Source organism: Leptopilina heterotoma, unplaced genomic scaffold, assembly GCF_015476425.1.
Source record: "Leptopilina heterotoma isolate Lh14 unplaced genomic scaffold, ASM1547642v1 Lhet_100, whole genome shotgun sequence".
Lineage (NCBI taxonomy): Eukaryota > Metazoa > Arthropoda > Insecta > Hymenoptera > Figitidae > Leptopilina > Leptopilina heterotoma.
The window spans coordinates 954,540-971,305 of record NW_025110814.1 but is presented as its reverse complement, the minus strand read 5'-3'; the positions used below and the strand labels follow the sequence as shown (position 1 = coordinate 971,305).

The 16,766-nt window shown below is 26.9% G+C and overlaps 1 protein-coding gene across 1 annotated transcript in view; it reads right to left on the bottom strand.

Moving 5' to 3' along the window:
- Positions 1–391: 391 nt before the first annotated feature.
- The window catches only part of LOC122499514, a 28,045-nt gene continuing 11,670 nt past the window's right edge, over positions 392–16,766 (bottom strand). Inside the window, exons 2-8 of the mRNA XM_043607920.1 lie at positions 1,930–2,390; positions 1,661–1,803; positions 1,517–1,583; positions 1,036–1,431; positions 829–945; positions 606–733; positions 392–530 (exon numbers count right to left, since the gene is read on the bottom strand). Coding sequence (XP_043463855.1) covers positions 689–733; positions 829–945; positions 1,036–1,431; positions 1,517–1,583; positions 1,661–1,803; positions 1,930–2,390 — 1,229 coding nt within the window. The 3' untranslated portion in view covers positions 392–530; positions 606–688. The remainder of the gene's footprint in view (positions 531–605; positions 734–828; positions 946–1,035; positions 1,432–1,516; positions 1,584–1,660; positions 1,804–1,929; positions 2,391–16,766) is intronic.

Below are 16,766 nucleotides of genomic sequence, written 5' to 3'. Positions count from 1 at the left end.
TAAGTTATGCTTTTTGAATGTTGACCAATTGGAAAACAATTTAAAACACTTCTTTTCTTTGCATCTAAATGATGACGATTTTTCGGCATTATGTATAAGCGACAGATGAATCCACATAGCTGCCATAGAAGCAAATGCAGCTTCACACTCTGGACAAAGAGGCATTTCTCACTACTATTTTTAATATTTTTATACCTTTAATACATTTATTAATCGTAGAATCTCTGAATTATTTAATGCGTCGGTTATCCAATCTTCTTCTATTTGAAATAAAGTTTTTTCTAAAACTACCCACAAACGTTCACTTTCGACTGGATAATTGCAATATAATGCGTGATAAGTTTTAAATGTAATTTCCAAAGCCCGCAAAGGTGATTCAACAAGGATTGGTGTACCGTCGATTACTAAATAGCTGGAATTAATTTTACTTAAAGTTGGTCCAACAATAGTGGAAATGGCTGAAGCGTTGTTCCTCGTTGTAGTGCAGTGTTTCTCATTCCTTGAACCACCTTTTCAAAGTCATCAATCATCTACAGCATATGACAGTGAGAAACATAAAATATTTTGCAAATGATTAATTTTAAAAGTAGATTAGAAAACTTTACCTTTATATGAACAAAGAATCCTTCCTGTATTTCAGCTCGAGAAGCTCGCCATGGTTTTTGATTCTTCACTCTGACAGAAATGATTAGGAATAATTTCGTAAATGCGGCGAGCAGTTCAATGTCCGATGCTAAAAATATTTAAAATTATTAAATATGTGTTTCAATAATTTAATTGCTTCATTTCATAAATAGAAATCTTAAAATTAAAATTGTTTTAGTTTACCTCCAAATTTGACTTTTGGTTGGATAATTCGCTTTTTAACTTTTTTGAAAAGTCTGACCATCTTTCAAGAACTCTGTTGGAGGCATTTTTATACAAAGCATCGAAATCACTCTCCAACTGAAAAATATATAAGTAAAAATCAAACATAAAAATTTTCCAAATTCATGTAATTCTAACAAATTTAATTATAAATAAATATTTCCATACCAACAAGTGACCGTGGACTTGACTTATTGCAGGATATAAAGACAAATATTCAGAGCACTTTTTGTGTAGATCCTCATTAGAACAATTGCGCAAGTCATTCATGCGGTACGCACATGTATTTGACCATTTTTCTTTGACAATTCCCCAAGGCTGAGTATAAGTCTTTAAGAATAGCAAATCTTTTTGAATTTCAGTTTCACTTATTGTGTCCTCAGGAATAATGGGATAATCTCCTTGGGCGTTAGAAAGCTCGAACACTGTGTCTCGTTTTCCTGGTCGAATTTCTCTTAATTTAACTTTACGTAAAATTCTGTTGAAATTCGCATATTGATCATATAGTTTTCCCGATGCAGATTTTCCTTTGCCTCTGCTACTAGAGCTAATATAATACGTTTGCTGCAAAATATTGAAACATATAAATATTTAATTTCTTTATAGTGTTTATACATTTTTACGTTAATAATACAAAATTAATACATACAGAAATTTCACCAGGAAAAGCATCTGCAATAAGCTTAGCAAGCTCTGAAAATCGGACGCATGAAATTCTAAAAAACAAAAAAGTTACAAAAGTTAATATGATTTAAAGTACTTAGTTAGAGTATTATATAAATACGATAATTACACTGTATTTGTGTTCGATTTATATTCATCCTCAACAATGACTTCAGCTAAAAGAATTATAATTGGATTATCGAAATCATACAGTTTATAGTATTCTATAACTGCACGTCCTTTAATGCTTTTTTCCAAAGTCTCAGTAATCTCCTGCAAAGTAAAAGAGTTAATAATTAATTATTGTTATTATCATTATTAATAATATAAATTATAATATAAATTAAATTATTAATAATCAATAATTTTTAATCCTAAATTAACCAAGAGTGTACACACATTTTCACGATAGACTCTAGTATCATCTGCAATAATCTCAGCAGATTCTTCAGTCTCCTGAGAAGAAATTCGTTTTCTCTTGGGGTTAGGTTCAAAAGAAAGATCTTCGACTGATGAATTTGGTAAAGGAAGAACAGGATCTACTATGTTCTTAAATTCTAAATTGTGCGATATATTCTCTTTCTCAGATTGTGGAAGTGTATTTGACATGTAAAGAGAAGAATGAGCTCTCTCTCTACTTATATTTTTGGGAAGAACTTCTAAATTATCAGAGACCATCGATTGCAAAAATCCATTTTCATCTGCAAATTCTATAAGAGATTGAGATCCACTATTTTTCAGATTTAAAGCAGAAAGAAACTCTTCACGTTTCTCTTGTTCTTTTTTATAATATTCAGCAAAAAAGTTCGTTATAGCCTTTTTTATTTTCCCATCTGTCGAAATTAATTCTTCCAAATTATCTTTAATAAAAAAAAAAGAAAAATATTAATATTTTATAAGCATTCATATTAAGTAACATTTGAAACCTTCAAATTTTATTACTAATAATATAATTTTCTGAAACCACAAGTATTAATTTTCAAGAGAAAATATTTAATACCTTTAAAAAATTTGTTTATACAATTTCGCATGTGATTCAAATTTTTATCACATCGATTCCATAGAGTTGTTTTTTAAAAGATTCGATTTTAATGTAATAAGGTTTATTTTCTTCAGAAAATGTTTTTAAAAATATTCTTACTTGTTTTAAAAATGTCAAAATTGAAAAAAGGGCAAAAGGGGACCAATTGTGATGCCTGATGCAAATAGTAAAACAAATATTTTTTACCACCCTAAACAGTTTTTAAAAAAATTTTTAAATAAATTATTTATATACCATTTCTAAATATTGCTAAATGTTAAATGCAATTTTATACATTCCAAATAAACATTTTGAATATAAGATGGCAATATCAGGGCTCGAACCAGTAAAAGTATTTAAAAATACGGACTTTACGGACCAAAAATTAAAAATTACGGACCATTTACGGACCAATTACTGACAAAAATATAACTAGTCCGAGTCAAATAAGAGAACATTTTCAAGAATTTTTAATTAAAATTCTTCTTAAAATCGATTATTTTAATAATTTTCGAAAAAGTTCTTTGACGATTTTCAAATTCATTTCTTTACAATATTCAATTTCACGAAATTTCAATTATTCGTAAATTCTTCAATTAAATATAAATATTGGAAAATATAATATAATATATATATTATTATATTAATTATTTATATTATTTATATTAATTATTATATTAATATATAATATAATATTTATATATAATATATATAAATATAAAGAATTATATCAACAAATTTTTTAATAATTGAATTCTGTTGATGAATGTTAATAAAATTTTTATGAATAAAATTATATTAAAAATAATTGAAATTCTGCCATAAATTTTATTATTTATGAAAATAATTGAATTATGGCTAAGAAATTTATATAAAATTTGTAAATAATTGAATTTCTGTGAAATTTTTATTATTTTCTGAAAATAATTAAAGGTTTGTGTAGAATTTTATTAAATTTTTTTTTAAAGAATTAAATTCTTTTGAAAAATTTTATTAGAATAGTAGATACCTATTAAAAATCATTGAATTGAGGAAAATTTTTGAAAATAATTGAATTTCTACAATCATTTATAATTTCTCTAAAATTATCCAAATTATATCGTACAATTTACGGACTTTACGGGCATTTTTCAATCAAATTACGGACTTTACGGACTTTTTTTCCAAAAAACAGACTTTTACGGACTTCAAGCAAAGTTACGGACTTTTACGGGATTTACGGACCTAGTTCGAGCCCTGCAATATAGTTTAAAAAATAATTTTTTGATGCTTGTGCTTCGAACCAGAAGTATATAGTAACTTTAAAAAAGTTTAGTTTCAAAAACTTCGTTATTCATATTTTTTAATTAAAATTCAACTTTTCTACAACTTCAATTTGAAACTTTTTGAAATTTAATCTATGTTAATAATATTAATATAACATTTATAAAATTATTTATAAATTATTGTATAATAACGAATTGAGCGTCTGCATCGAATAATCCGCTCGACTGTATGCTCACAAGACAGTCAAACATAACAAAATGGTCTAAAAATTGAAATTCAAGATTTTAATTTTTGAATCATACATTCCTTCAGGAAATTGTATGGCGCATCTTTTTTCCTTTAAAATCTTTTTGTATAACAAATATTTTTGAAGATAATGACCAAAAACTGAAAATTTTAAACTTATTAAATTAATTAAATTTTAAAACAAAAATCATCATATCTTTGGTAATTATTATTGGATTTAAATCAAATTTGACATACACCTTCTTTTGGTTAAGAAAAGGCAACGACAAAATCAAAGAATCATCAATTGTTTAACAATTTTGATTTGATAATTAAGAGAGGTTAGAAATTCTACTTTCTTAACTTTGCTGATAAAAAGTCTGCGGGGAATTTTATAATTCAGAAAACTTTCAGTGAGGCATTTGTTTATTAGCATTCAAGGAAGTTTTTTGCAAAATTTCAAAAAGATTAGTTAAAAACTAACGAAAACATGAATGAATTAAAAAATGTGCTCGGCGTTAAACATAACCACGTCAACCCTATATACTCACAGATGTATACAGCTTCTGTTTTTTCTTCATAAATTCAAAGTTTCAATAAAAACAATAACAATTGAACCATCTATTAATTTAACAATTATTTAATAATTAAATTATATTTGTTTTTACATTAATAATTAATAATTTAATGAGTTTTATTATTGTAATATTTAAAAAATAATCAAATTAATGTAAAAACAAATATAATTTAATTATTAAATAATTGTTAAATTAATAGATGGTTCAATATTGTTATTGTTTTCATTGAAACTTTGAATTTATGAAGAAAAAACAGAAGCTGTATACATCTGTGAGTATATAGGGTTGACGTGGCTATGTTTAACGCCGAGCACTATTTTTTAATTGATTCATGTTTTCGTTAGTTTTTAACTAATCTTTTTGAAATTTTGCAAAACACTTCCTTGAATGCTAATAAACAAATGCCTCACTAAAAGTTTTCTGAATTATAAAATTCCCCGCAGACTTTTTATCAGTAAAGTTGAGAAAGTAGAATTTCTAAACTTTCTTAATTAAAAAAGCAAAATTGTTAAACAATTGATGATAATAATTACCAAAGATATGATGATTTATGTTTTAAAATTTAATTAATTCAATAAGTTCAAAATTTTTAGTTTTTGGTCATTATCTTCAAAAATAATTGTTATACAAAAAGATTTTAAAGGAAAAAAGATGCGCCATACAATTTCCTGAAGGAATGTATGATTCAAAAATTAAAATCTTGAATTTCAATTTTTAGACCATTTTGTTATGTTTGACTGTCTTGTGAGCATACAGTCGAGCGGATTATTCGATGCAGACGCTCAATTCGTTATTATACAATAATTTATAAATAATTTTATAAATGTTATATTAATATTATTAACATAGATTAAATTTCAAAAAGTTTCAAATTGAAGTTGTAGAAAAGTTGAATTTTAATTAAAAAATATGAATAACGAAGTTTTTGAAACTAAACTTTTTTAAAGTTACTATATACTTCTGGTTCGAAGCACAAGCATCAAAAAATTATTTTTTAAACTATATTGCAGGGCTCGAACTAGGTCCGTAAATCCCGTAAAAGTCCGTAACTTTGCTTGAAGTCCGTAAAAGTCTGTTTTTTGGAAAAAAAGTCCGTAAAGTCCGTAATTTGATTGAAAAATGCCCGTAAAGTCCGTAAATTGTACGATATAATTTGGATAATTTTAGAGAAATTATAAATGATTGTAGAAATTCAATTATTTTCAAAAATTTTCCTCAATTCAATGATTTTTAATAGGTATCTACTATTCTAATAAAATTTTTCAAAAGAATTTAATTCTTTAAAAAAAAATTTAATAAAATTCTACACAAACCTTTAATTATTTGCAGAAAATAATAAAAATTTCACAGAAATTCAATTATTTACAAATTTTATATAAATTTCTTAGCCATAATTCAATTATTTTCATAAATAATAAAATTTATGGCAGAATTTCAATTATTTTTAATATAATTTTATTCATAAAAATTTTATTAACATTCATCAACAGAATTCAATTATTAAAAAATTTGTTGATATAATTCTTTATATTTATATATATTATATATAAATATTATATTATATATTAATATAATAATTAATATAAATAATATAAATAATTAATATAATAATATATATATTATATTATATTTTCCAATATTTATATTTAATTGAAGAATTTACGAATAATTGAAATTTCGTGAAATTGAATATTGTAAAGAAATGAATTTGAAAATCGTCAAAGAACTTTTTCGAAAATTATTAAAAATAATCGATTTTAAGAAGAATTTTAATTAAAAATTCTTGAAAATGTTCTCTTATTTGACTCGGACTAGTTATATTTTTGTCAGTAATTGGTCCGTAAATGGTCCGTAATTTTTAATTTTTGGTCCGTAAAGTCCGTATTTTTAAATACTTTCACTGGTTCGAGCCCTGATATTGCCATCTTATATTCAAAATGTTTATTTGGAATGTATAAAATTGCATTTAACATTTAGCAATATTTAGAAATGGTATATAAATAATTTATTTAAAAATTTTTTTAAAAACTGTTTAGGGTGGTAAAAAATATTTATATTTATATATTCATATTTTTTAATTAAAATTCAACTTTTCTACAACTTCAATTTGAAACTTTTTGAAATTTAATCTATGTTAATAATATTAATATAACATTTATAAAATTATTTATAAATTATTGTATAATAACGAATTGAGCGTCTGCATCGAATAATCCGCTCGACTGTATGCTCACAAGACAGTCAAACATAACAAAATGGTCTAAAAATTGAAATTCAAGATTTTAATTTTTGAATCATACATTCCTTCAGGAAATTGTATGGCGCATCTTTTTTCCTTTAAAATCTTTTTGTATAACAAATATTTTTGAAGATAATGACCAAAAACTGAAAATTTTAAACTTATTAAATTAATTAAATTTTAAAACATAAATCATCATATCTTTGGTAATTATTATCATCAATTGTTTAACAATTTTGCTTTTTTAATTAAGAGAGTTTAGAAATTCTACTTTCTCAACTTTACTGATAAAAAGTCTGCGGGGAATTTTATAATTCAGAAAACTTTTAGTGAGGCATTTGTTTATTAGCATTCAAGGAAGTTTTTTGCAAAATTTCAAAAAGATTAGTTAAAAACTAACGAAAACATGAATCAATTAAAAAATAGTGCTCGGCGTTAAACATAGCCACGTCAACCCTATATACTCACAGATGTATACAGCTTCTGTTTTTTCTTCATAAATTCAAAGTTTCAATGAAAACAATAACAATATTGAACCATCTATTAATTTAACAATTATTTAATAATTAAATTATATTTGTTTTTACATTAATTTGATTATTTTTTAAATATTACAATAATAAAACTCATTAAATTATTAATTATTAATGTAAAAACAAATATAATTTAATTATTAAATAATTGTTAAATTAATAGATGGTTCAATTGTTATTGTTTTTATTGAAACTTTGAATTTATGAAGAAAAAACAGAAGCTGTATACATCTGTGAGTATATAGGGTTGACGTGGTTATGTTTAACGCCGAGCACATTTTTTAATTCATTCATGTTTTCGTTAGTTTTTAACTAATCTTTTTGAAATTTTGCAAAAAACTTCCTTGAATGCTAATAAACAAATGCCTCACTGAAAGTTTTCTGAATTATAAAATTCCCCGCAGACTTTTTATCAGCAAAGTTAAGAAAGTAGAATTTCTAACCTCTCTTAATTAACAAATCAAAATTGTTAAACAATTGATGATTCTTTGATTTTGTCGTTGCCTTTTCTTAACCAAAAGAAGGTGTATGTCAAATTTGATTTAAATCCAATAATAATTACCAAAGATATGATGATTTATGTTTTAAAATTTAATTAATTTAATAAGTTTAAAATTTTCAGTTTTTGGTCATTATCTTCAAAAATATTTGTTATACAAAAAGATTTTAAAGGAAAAAAAAGATCCGCCATTCAATTTCCTGCAGAAATGTATGATTCAAAAATTAAAATTTTGATTTTCAATTTTTAGACTATTTTGTTGTTTGACTGTCTTGTAGTAAGCATACAGTCGAGCGGAGAGTGGATTATTCGATCCAGACGCTTAAAGTTTAAAGTGGTATGAACCCTTGAAGTTGAATTTTTATTCAAATTTTATATAAAAAATTATCGAAAAGTTGAAGATAATTGAAGCGCCATGTACAATAACTGTCAGTATGCGCGGTCAAACTGGATAATACCAGTCAGGTAGCAGTGAAAAGTCCGGAAGCGCTCACTGCTATCTGACTGGTGTTAGCCCTTTCGACCACGCGCATTTGCAGTTACTGTACGCGACAGTACAATTTTTAAAAATTAAAATTTTTGTAATTTACATAATTGTAATAAAATAAATTGAAAGCGTAACTTTTATAAAATTGAAGTATTTTTTTAATCAATTTTAAATTTATAAAGTTCTATTATTGTTAGAAATAGAAAGAACTTAAAATAGGATACTCAAGACCATAAAAAACACAGATGCTAATTATTTTAGAAAGCATCACTAGTTAAACAGAAACTTAAACTTATACGAAGAAAAACGAACATTTGGGTCTAAATGTGTGAAAACATATTTTAAAAAAAATTTGTCAACTTGAAATATCTTTAACTCATCAAATATCTAAGTGCAACATTTTAAAACGTGTGCCCATTCAGTTAGGTAATGTTAAGAAAAGAATTAAGATATTTAAGAAGGATAAGCTGATGTTACGACCTGGTACCTAAAGCCCTTATGAATTTTGGGGGCAGGGTGATCAGGTATTGAGAGGCAATAATGACCGCATGATGAGTAAGTTTGCATACAGTACAGTAGGCGAATAGCTTTTGGTTACAATGTTAGAATAGAGTTGCGTCAATTTGAATTGAAAATTTTCAGCTAATAATCTGTTCTACAAAATCATATTAACATAATATTTTCAAAGAAATTATATGTTAAATTATCATAATTTTAATTAAAAAATAAAAATTTATGTATAAATAATAAACTAATATAAATATTTAATAATTTTATAATTAACAAGTAATAGGTACAATTATTAATGAAAATGAAATATAAACAAATTTTTGTTTCCTTGTAAGTTTGTCTATATTATTGACAAAAAATAATATTTATTAATATATAATTTACAGTAGGAAAAATGTCATGTCAGTCATACTTTATGAGTTCGAGTGAGACAGACTTATGCGATTTACACACTTTACTATAACTGACATGAAGCTTTTGTTACTGCACATATTTTATTTTTATTGTTTTAATATTTTAATGTTTAACAAATAAATTATATTTTTATGAAAAATTTAAATTAATCAAATTACAGATATTAAATTTTTTTAATATTAAATAAATTTAGGTAAAAATTATATGTTATATTTATTATTTATACATATTTTATATATATCTATATAGTTTTTAATATAGTTTTTCACTTACCAATATTAAATGAAGTCATTGCTGTATATTGTTTTTTGATGTGCACTTTTCACTTAAAACAGAATTACTAATTTTAAACAGAACTTCATTTACTTTCTAAACACTTTGACGCCTAAAACAGGACTAATTCGTCATTTCAAGGATTACATGGGTTGGAAGTGTCTGATGCTATTTTGGGGAAAACCCAGTAGGGCTGTAGGAAAAATTTTTGGTACCAGTATTAAAATAAAAATTCTTCTTTTCAATAATATATATATATATATAAGAAAGGGCCCAGTACTACAACCTCAGGTATTTTTAAGTTCGGGTATGAAACTCTTCCTAAAAATTCTTGAGTAACCATAACTGTGGTTAAGGTACACAAGTTTTAGTTATAGCAACAACATCATTTCAACTAGAAGCATGTTGTTGCTACAACAACATCATTTTCTTGAGGAAAAAAAATCTAGGGCAACAAAACTTGTGGTCAATGCAACACTTTTCTTTGCAACATTGTTTTTTTAGTTGCTACAAACATAGCAGTTTTTTCCGTGATACATTTTTATTGTTACTCATAAAAGTTTATTTACTACAGAAATATTAATAATAATTATTAGTATTTAATAAATTACTCCCTATTCTTTAATAATCAAATAACAAATTAATATAAGCTTCTATAAAGGTAAATTTTGTTTTAGAGAACGCGTTACAGCATTTTCCAAATTTGTTAAATTTTACCTGCGAATCAGTAATTAGGCGGTGTTCTGCCAGTGATATTTTAATACTGACTTAGTACTGACTGTCGCACTGAAAGAATTTTGGGCAGGCTGCAGGCTCTACATGAGTGCCGCTAGAGCTCGCTGCCTCAAGTTCGCAGTTAACCTCAAAAAGGCGAGAATCTACTCCCGTAAGGTAAGCAGCAACTCCACAGGGGCAGCTGCTCACCTTTCGGGAGTAGATGCTCGCTTTTTTGAGGTGAGCTGCGAGCTCTGTGCAAGGGGCACTAATTTCGGACATGAAAAGCCAGCAGCCTGCCTAAAATTCTTTCAGTGCGGTAAAAAATCAGTACTGGACAGCGTTACCAGGCAGGGATTTCCAAGTACTGATTTAGTACTGGAGTCAGTACTGCTTTACTGTCAGTCAGTACTATGCCAGTATTACATTTCTACTTGGGTGTATTTTTATGGGACTGCGGTGCTTTGTTTTTTTCCTTAATAACTAGTCAGTTTCTGTGTCCGCAGTTTCTTTTTTTGATAGTGTCAAGATTTTCTGGCCAGAGATTTGGAAAAATCTAAAATAATTCTTTTAATAGGATTCGACAAGTTTTTTTGATCAGTGATGGAATAGTTTTTCTAGGTGGAATCTTAAATAATTCTTCAAATCAGTGACTGGTCAGTGTCTGGAAATAAATTCTTGTCACGATTATGATCAGATTTTCTGGTTAGTGACTTGACAAAAGTACTGTTCACAAAAAGGAATTGTTTTTATCCAGTGAAACTGGGCAGTCGCTTATTCAGGACTGGCCAGATTGTCTTGGCAAGTAAAACTCGCTCTCGACTCTACAGCTACTGGAAGGAAACAAGTACACTGTTAGAAATATCTATATGAATTTTCAATAACATGTAAGTAAACTCTCTAAATTTGAATTAGTAGAATTTTTACTATTAAAAATTAGTAGTTTAATATTTTACTAATGAAATAGTAGTTTTATGAACTATGACTAATGAATTAGTAGAATGTCGACGCAAAAATATAACTAATTCAAATTAGTAAGAATTTTTACTTTTTTGATTAGTAGTTTTTACTATTTGAATTAGTAAAAGTCAGGTGACGCAAAGGAGCGCTCTTAGCGTTCATTTTCGGTTTAACACTAAACGGCCATTTGCTTCCTGTTGTGTAGTGTCAAATGTTTTTCCTGAGCAAGCTGCAATCTTTTTCCAAGATTTTAAAATTCAAAAAATATTTATACAAACAACAAGTGCGTGCAGTGATATTGAAATCATCGTTCATCACTTTTTTAGAACTGAGAAAGTGTGTATACACATTCTCTTTATTTTCTTTTTTTGTTTGTATACTAGGCTAGTTCGAATGTCGAATATTCGACATTCGAACTGGGCGACTGAAATGTCGAATTTTAGAATTCGACATTTTAGCGTACTAAAACCGAACACAACTCGGTTCGGTTCGAATTTTGTAGTAAGTCGAATGTCGAATATTCGACATCCGAACTGGGCTAGTTCGAATGTCGAATATTCGACATTCGAACTGGGCTAGTTCGAATGTCGAAAAACCGACATTCGAACTAAGCTAACTCGAATGTCGAATTTTCGACATTCGAACTAGGCGAAAAAATTCGAACAGTTTGGTTCGAATTATTTTGCACAGCTCAAAGTTAACCCCTTGACTGCCGATGGCAAAAATCTTTGCCATTTCGGACTTTGCTCGCACTGCCGGAAAACTGACAATCTTTGCCATGATAAAAATTGATGTAAAAAAGTCAAAAATGTCTGAAAACTAAAAATAAAATGATTTCTAAAAAGTCAACGCTTTGCAGAATGCGACGCACATTTCTGTTTTTAAATTCAATAAATTATAAAAATGTTATAAATTTTTAAAAACAACACTTTTGGCAAATTTTTTTAAATCTTTGCCATGGACAATAACAATGGATTTCTATTTTAAAAATGTCTAAAAACGCCTGAAATCTATTACTCGGGGGTTTTCGGGGTCGCTGATTACGAATATGATGTCGGTTTTTTAAAATTCAAAATGGCGGATCCAATATGGCGAACGACTTTTTTTAAAATTGATTCAAATTACCTGAAATTTGTTACTCGGGAGTTTTCAAGGTCGCTGATTACGAATATGATGTCAGTTTTTCAAAATTCAAAATGGCGGAACCAAAATGGTGGATAACTTTTTAAAAAATTGATTCAATTTATCTGAAATTTGTTACTTGGGTGTTGTCAAGGTCGCTGATTACGAATCTGATGATGGTTTTTCAAAATTCAAAATGGCGGATCCAATATGGCAGACGGTTTTTTAAAAATTGATCCAAATTACCTGAAATTTGTTACTCGGGGGTTTTCGGGGACGCTAATGACGAATCCGATGCCAGTTTTTAAAAATTCAAAATGGCAAATCCAATATGGCAGACAATTTTTTAAAAAAATTTGGATTTGCTTGAAAATTATCACTGGGGGGGTTTTCGGGGTCGCTGATGACGAATCCGATGTCAGTTTTTAAAAATTCAAAATGGCGTATCCAATATGGCGGACATTATTTTTCAAATTGGATTCGCTTGAAACTTGTCACTCGAGGGTTTTTGGGGTCGCTGATAACGAAGCCGATGTCAGTTTTTCAAAATTCAAAATGGCGGATCCAATATAGCATCCAATATAGCTCTCTCTTTATAGCTGTTCTATGATCCGCCATTTCGAATTTCGATAAACCGACATCAGATTCGTAATCAGCGACCCCAAAAACCCCCAAGTAACGAATTTCAGGTAATTTGGATTAATTTTTAAAAAACCGTCCGCCATATTGGATCCGCCATTTTGAATTTTGAAAAACCGACATCAGATTCGTAATCAGCGACCCCGAAAACCCCTGAGTAACAAGTTTCAGACAAATTGGACGTTTTTTTATTTTTGGCATTCTGGGAACATTTAGTGTTTTTCAGCCGGCAGTTAAGGGGTTAATAAAAGATAGTGTTTATTGAACAAAAGCTTTAGAACAGTTATAAAGTTAAAAAAACATTTTTTCAAAAAAAAAAAATTTTGGTTTATTTTACGTGAACGGTCTTATTTTTTGACAGAGTAATTCCCTAATGTCAAATAAATCATTTTTAAACAAATAAGCCCAAAAAAACGAAAAATAAAAAAAATTTAACAACATGTAAAAATACATTTAACTTTTCTCCCCAGAGTGCGTTTTTGGCTTTAACAACAAATATAAAAAATCTGACTAAAGATATTTAGCAAATACCTTTAGGTTTCTCTTCAGGGGACCTAAATAATGAAGTAAAAAAATCTCGGTGAGAATAAATGCAAACAAATATACTTAAAAGTTGATATTTTCTTTTACGAAAAAATTTTCAAAAGTAGTGTGAAAAAATAATTTAAATACGGACACCACAAAAATTAGCAGAAGGTCACATAACTCTAGACATTTATTTAGGGTGATAACACCCTTCTATAATTAAAATTGCAATGCTCTAACTATTTCCGTTCGAAAGATAATGAATTTTAACTGTTTTCACAATTTAACTTTTCGCCCCAGTCTCCCCTATTAATTAAAATTTTTCCCCTCTAAGGCACTAAAACTTAATATAATTATTTAAAAATGAAACTTAAAAGTAAAATTTAACTAACTTTCTAAAATCATTAAAAACATACTTGAGTTTGTCTTGTTTTAATAAAATTAATATAATTTTAGAAATACTTTAGACGTGTTTATGTTCTTTGGATAAAGCTGAAATATGCATTTAGTTTATTTTAATACAATTAATGTTTTTTAAAGATAGTATTTAACATTAAAATTTAAAAGTAAATATGTAAATAAAAAAGCCGAACAAGACAGAACTTTATGTAGAAACCTAACTTCTATGCTTAGCCATTTCTGGTTAAAAAATATCAAGCTAAAACAAAAATTGTGCCTTTTTTAAAACATTTACAATATAAAATTTTTTTAATTTTTTTATTTTAACTCATAGTAATCATAGTAATACAACACTATCCTACCTAATTTTTTTACACAAAAACATTTTTATAATAAAGTTCAAAAATTTATAAATTAAAAAATTATATTATTTTAATATTATTTTATTACTATATTATTTATATTAATTTATTTTTATATTTATAAGAAAATACAAAATTTTTATAAATTAAATAAATTTAAATTTTAGTCAGTTAAGTAATTTTTAGTTTTATTTAAGTATTTCAACATTAAATACTATTATAAAAATACTTTAAAATGAACAGTACAAATGGTCACTTTAAGCTTTAATTTTTTACCAATTTTTAAGAATTTAAAGTTAACCCTCCGTCACACACATAGGAAAAAATTACGACTTTACACACGTTTAGAGGGAATTCCTCACCACATTGTAAAATAAGCAACATTACAACATAAACAAAGGAATCAACAAAAATTTAGTTTTAACACAAACTTACAAATATGTAGTACATTATTCTAAATTATAAAATTAATAAAATTAATTTTCGGTCTTAAAAATAAAAATTAATTACACGAATGCACATCTTCGAAGGAATTCCACTTGACATGTAAAAATAATGTAACATTAACAAATAAGCAAAAGAATCATTAAACAATTCATTTTAATTATATTTATAATATACTTTTGTCATTAACCGACAGTGGAACAAAAAATGTTTTGAAAACTTGATTTTTTTATTTAACATAACCTCACTTTTTCGAGTTTTTTCTGGCTTTGAAGCTTTATAATTAAATATTAATTATGTTTAAACTAAATGTTTTTTTAGAAATGTGTTCAGGAGTAAATTGTCGAAAGGTATAGAAATTGATTTTATTTTGCAATGAGGAAAACAAAAGTTATTTAAAAAATACTGAAACCGTAGAGGGAATCCCTCCCTAGGTGTGTGACGGAGGGTTAAAAATCAGTAATTAAAATTACTTCTAAAATAAGTCAAAAACATGATTCTGAAACTTGCACCTTATTATTTTGGCACTTGTTTATTACCTTCAACACTCTAATTCTGAACTGAAGTAAAAAATATTCTTTTTTTTAACAACATAAATTTTTTTATAATAAAAAACTGGGTACTTGTTTAAGATTCATTTAAAAAATATTAAACCATGTAAAGTATTATTCTGAAAATTATATTAAGTTTTTAATAAAACAAGGCAAACTCAAAGATGAGCTCAAGGATTTTTTAACTGATTCTAGAAAGTTATTTAAATTTCTTTACAAGTTTAATTGTTGAAAAAGTAGATAATGTTAGTGACTTAGACGGGAAAGATGTTAATTTATTAATTGCAATTCTTAATTACAAAAAAGAAAAATTATTTTATATAATTAAAAAGTAGTATTTTACACAACTTTTTAAAACTGACCTCCTTATCGTTATTTTTAATCACACAATTTTTTTTGTTTTATTTTTTTTTAATTTTGAAGAGAGAAAAAAACGTGTTCTTAACTTTGCACTTTTATTTTTCTGTATTATATACTGTAAAAATCTATAATAAACTGGAACTACTGTAAACTGTAACTACTGTTGAAGCTCTTGTAAACAAAGAAAATATACCAATAGCAAGCGCCTCTGCTAGGATTTCTGACCAATAGCGACCGTCATCATCGGTTTTTAGCCAATAGCGACCGTCATCATCGTCTTTCAACCAATCGCGACCGTCACCATGATATTTTAAACCAACAGCGACCGACATCATGAAATTTTAGCCATTAGCGACCGTCATCATCGGATTTTAACCAATCACGACCGTCATCACCGTATTTCAACCACTCGCGACCGTCATCATGTCTTTTTTTAACCAATCAAGACCGTCACTCTCAAACTCCAGCCAAAAAATAGCTGTTTTTCTATTAAGGATATATATCTTTAGACGCCGGTATTTTCATCATTGCATGCTGGAATGATAAAAACGTGCATACAAAAAATGTGTATTAACTACATTTTTATGGTGTAAATTATTTATTGTATTATATAATTATACTGTCGATAAAATAGTTAACATATAATATTCAATTTTCTTTTTTAATAATTAAAAAATAGTGTATTAACTCCTAACCTCAAACATTCTTTCCCTTTTTCAATTATGATTATAATCTGAATAAAAGTTTAAATCAATCAATATAATTAAATAGTTTTACAATTTTTTAGATGGCATGTTTTTATAAAATAAAAGAAGCGAGTAAAAAAGACGCACGCGGAAGCTTGCGCATTGACATTCTACATTCTACTAATTCAATTAGTAGCGACAAATAACTTTTTCAATTAGTAGTTTTCTACTAATTCTTACTATCCGTTCATTAAATCCTGGCCCCTCTAGTTTTCGGTGAATAACTTCGCGAAAAAAATCGCTAATAAAAACGAAAAAAAGCATAAGAAAGACAATTTTATTCCGAACAAGTTGATATAAAATTCATTATTGCAAGTCAAATAGTGTTGATAACACGTGATACCGGTCACTGTGTAGAGAGTAGTGACT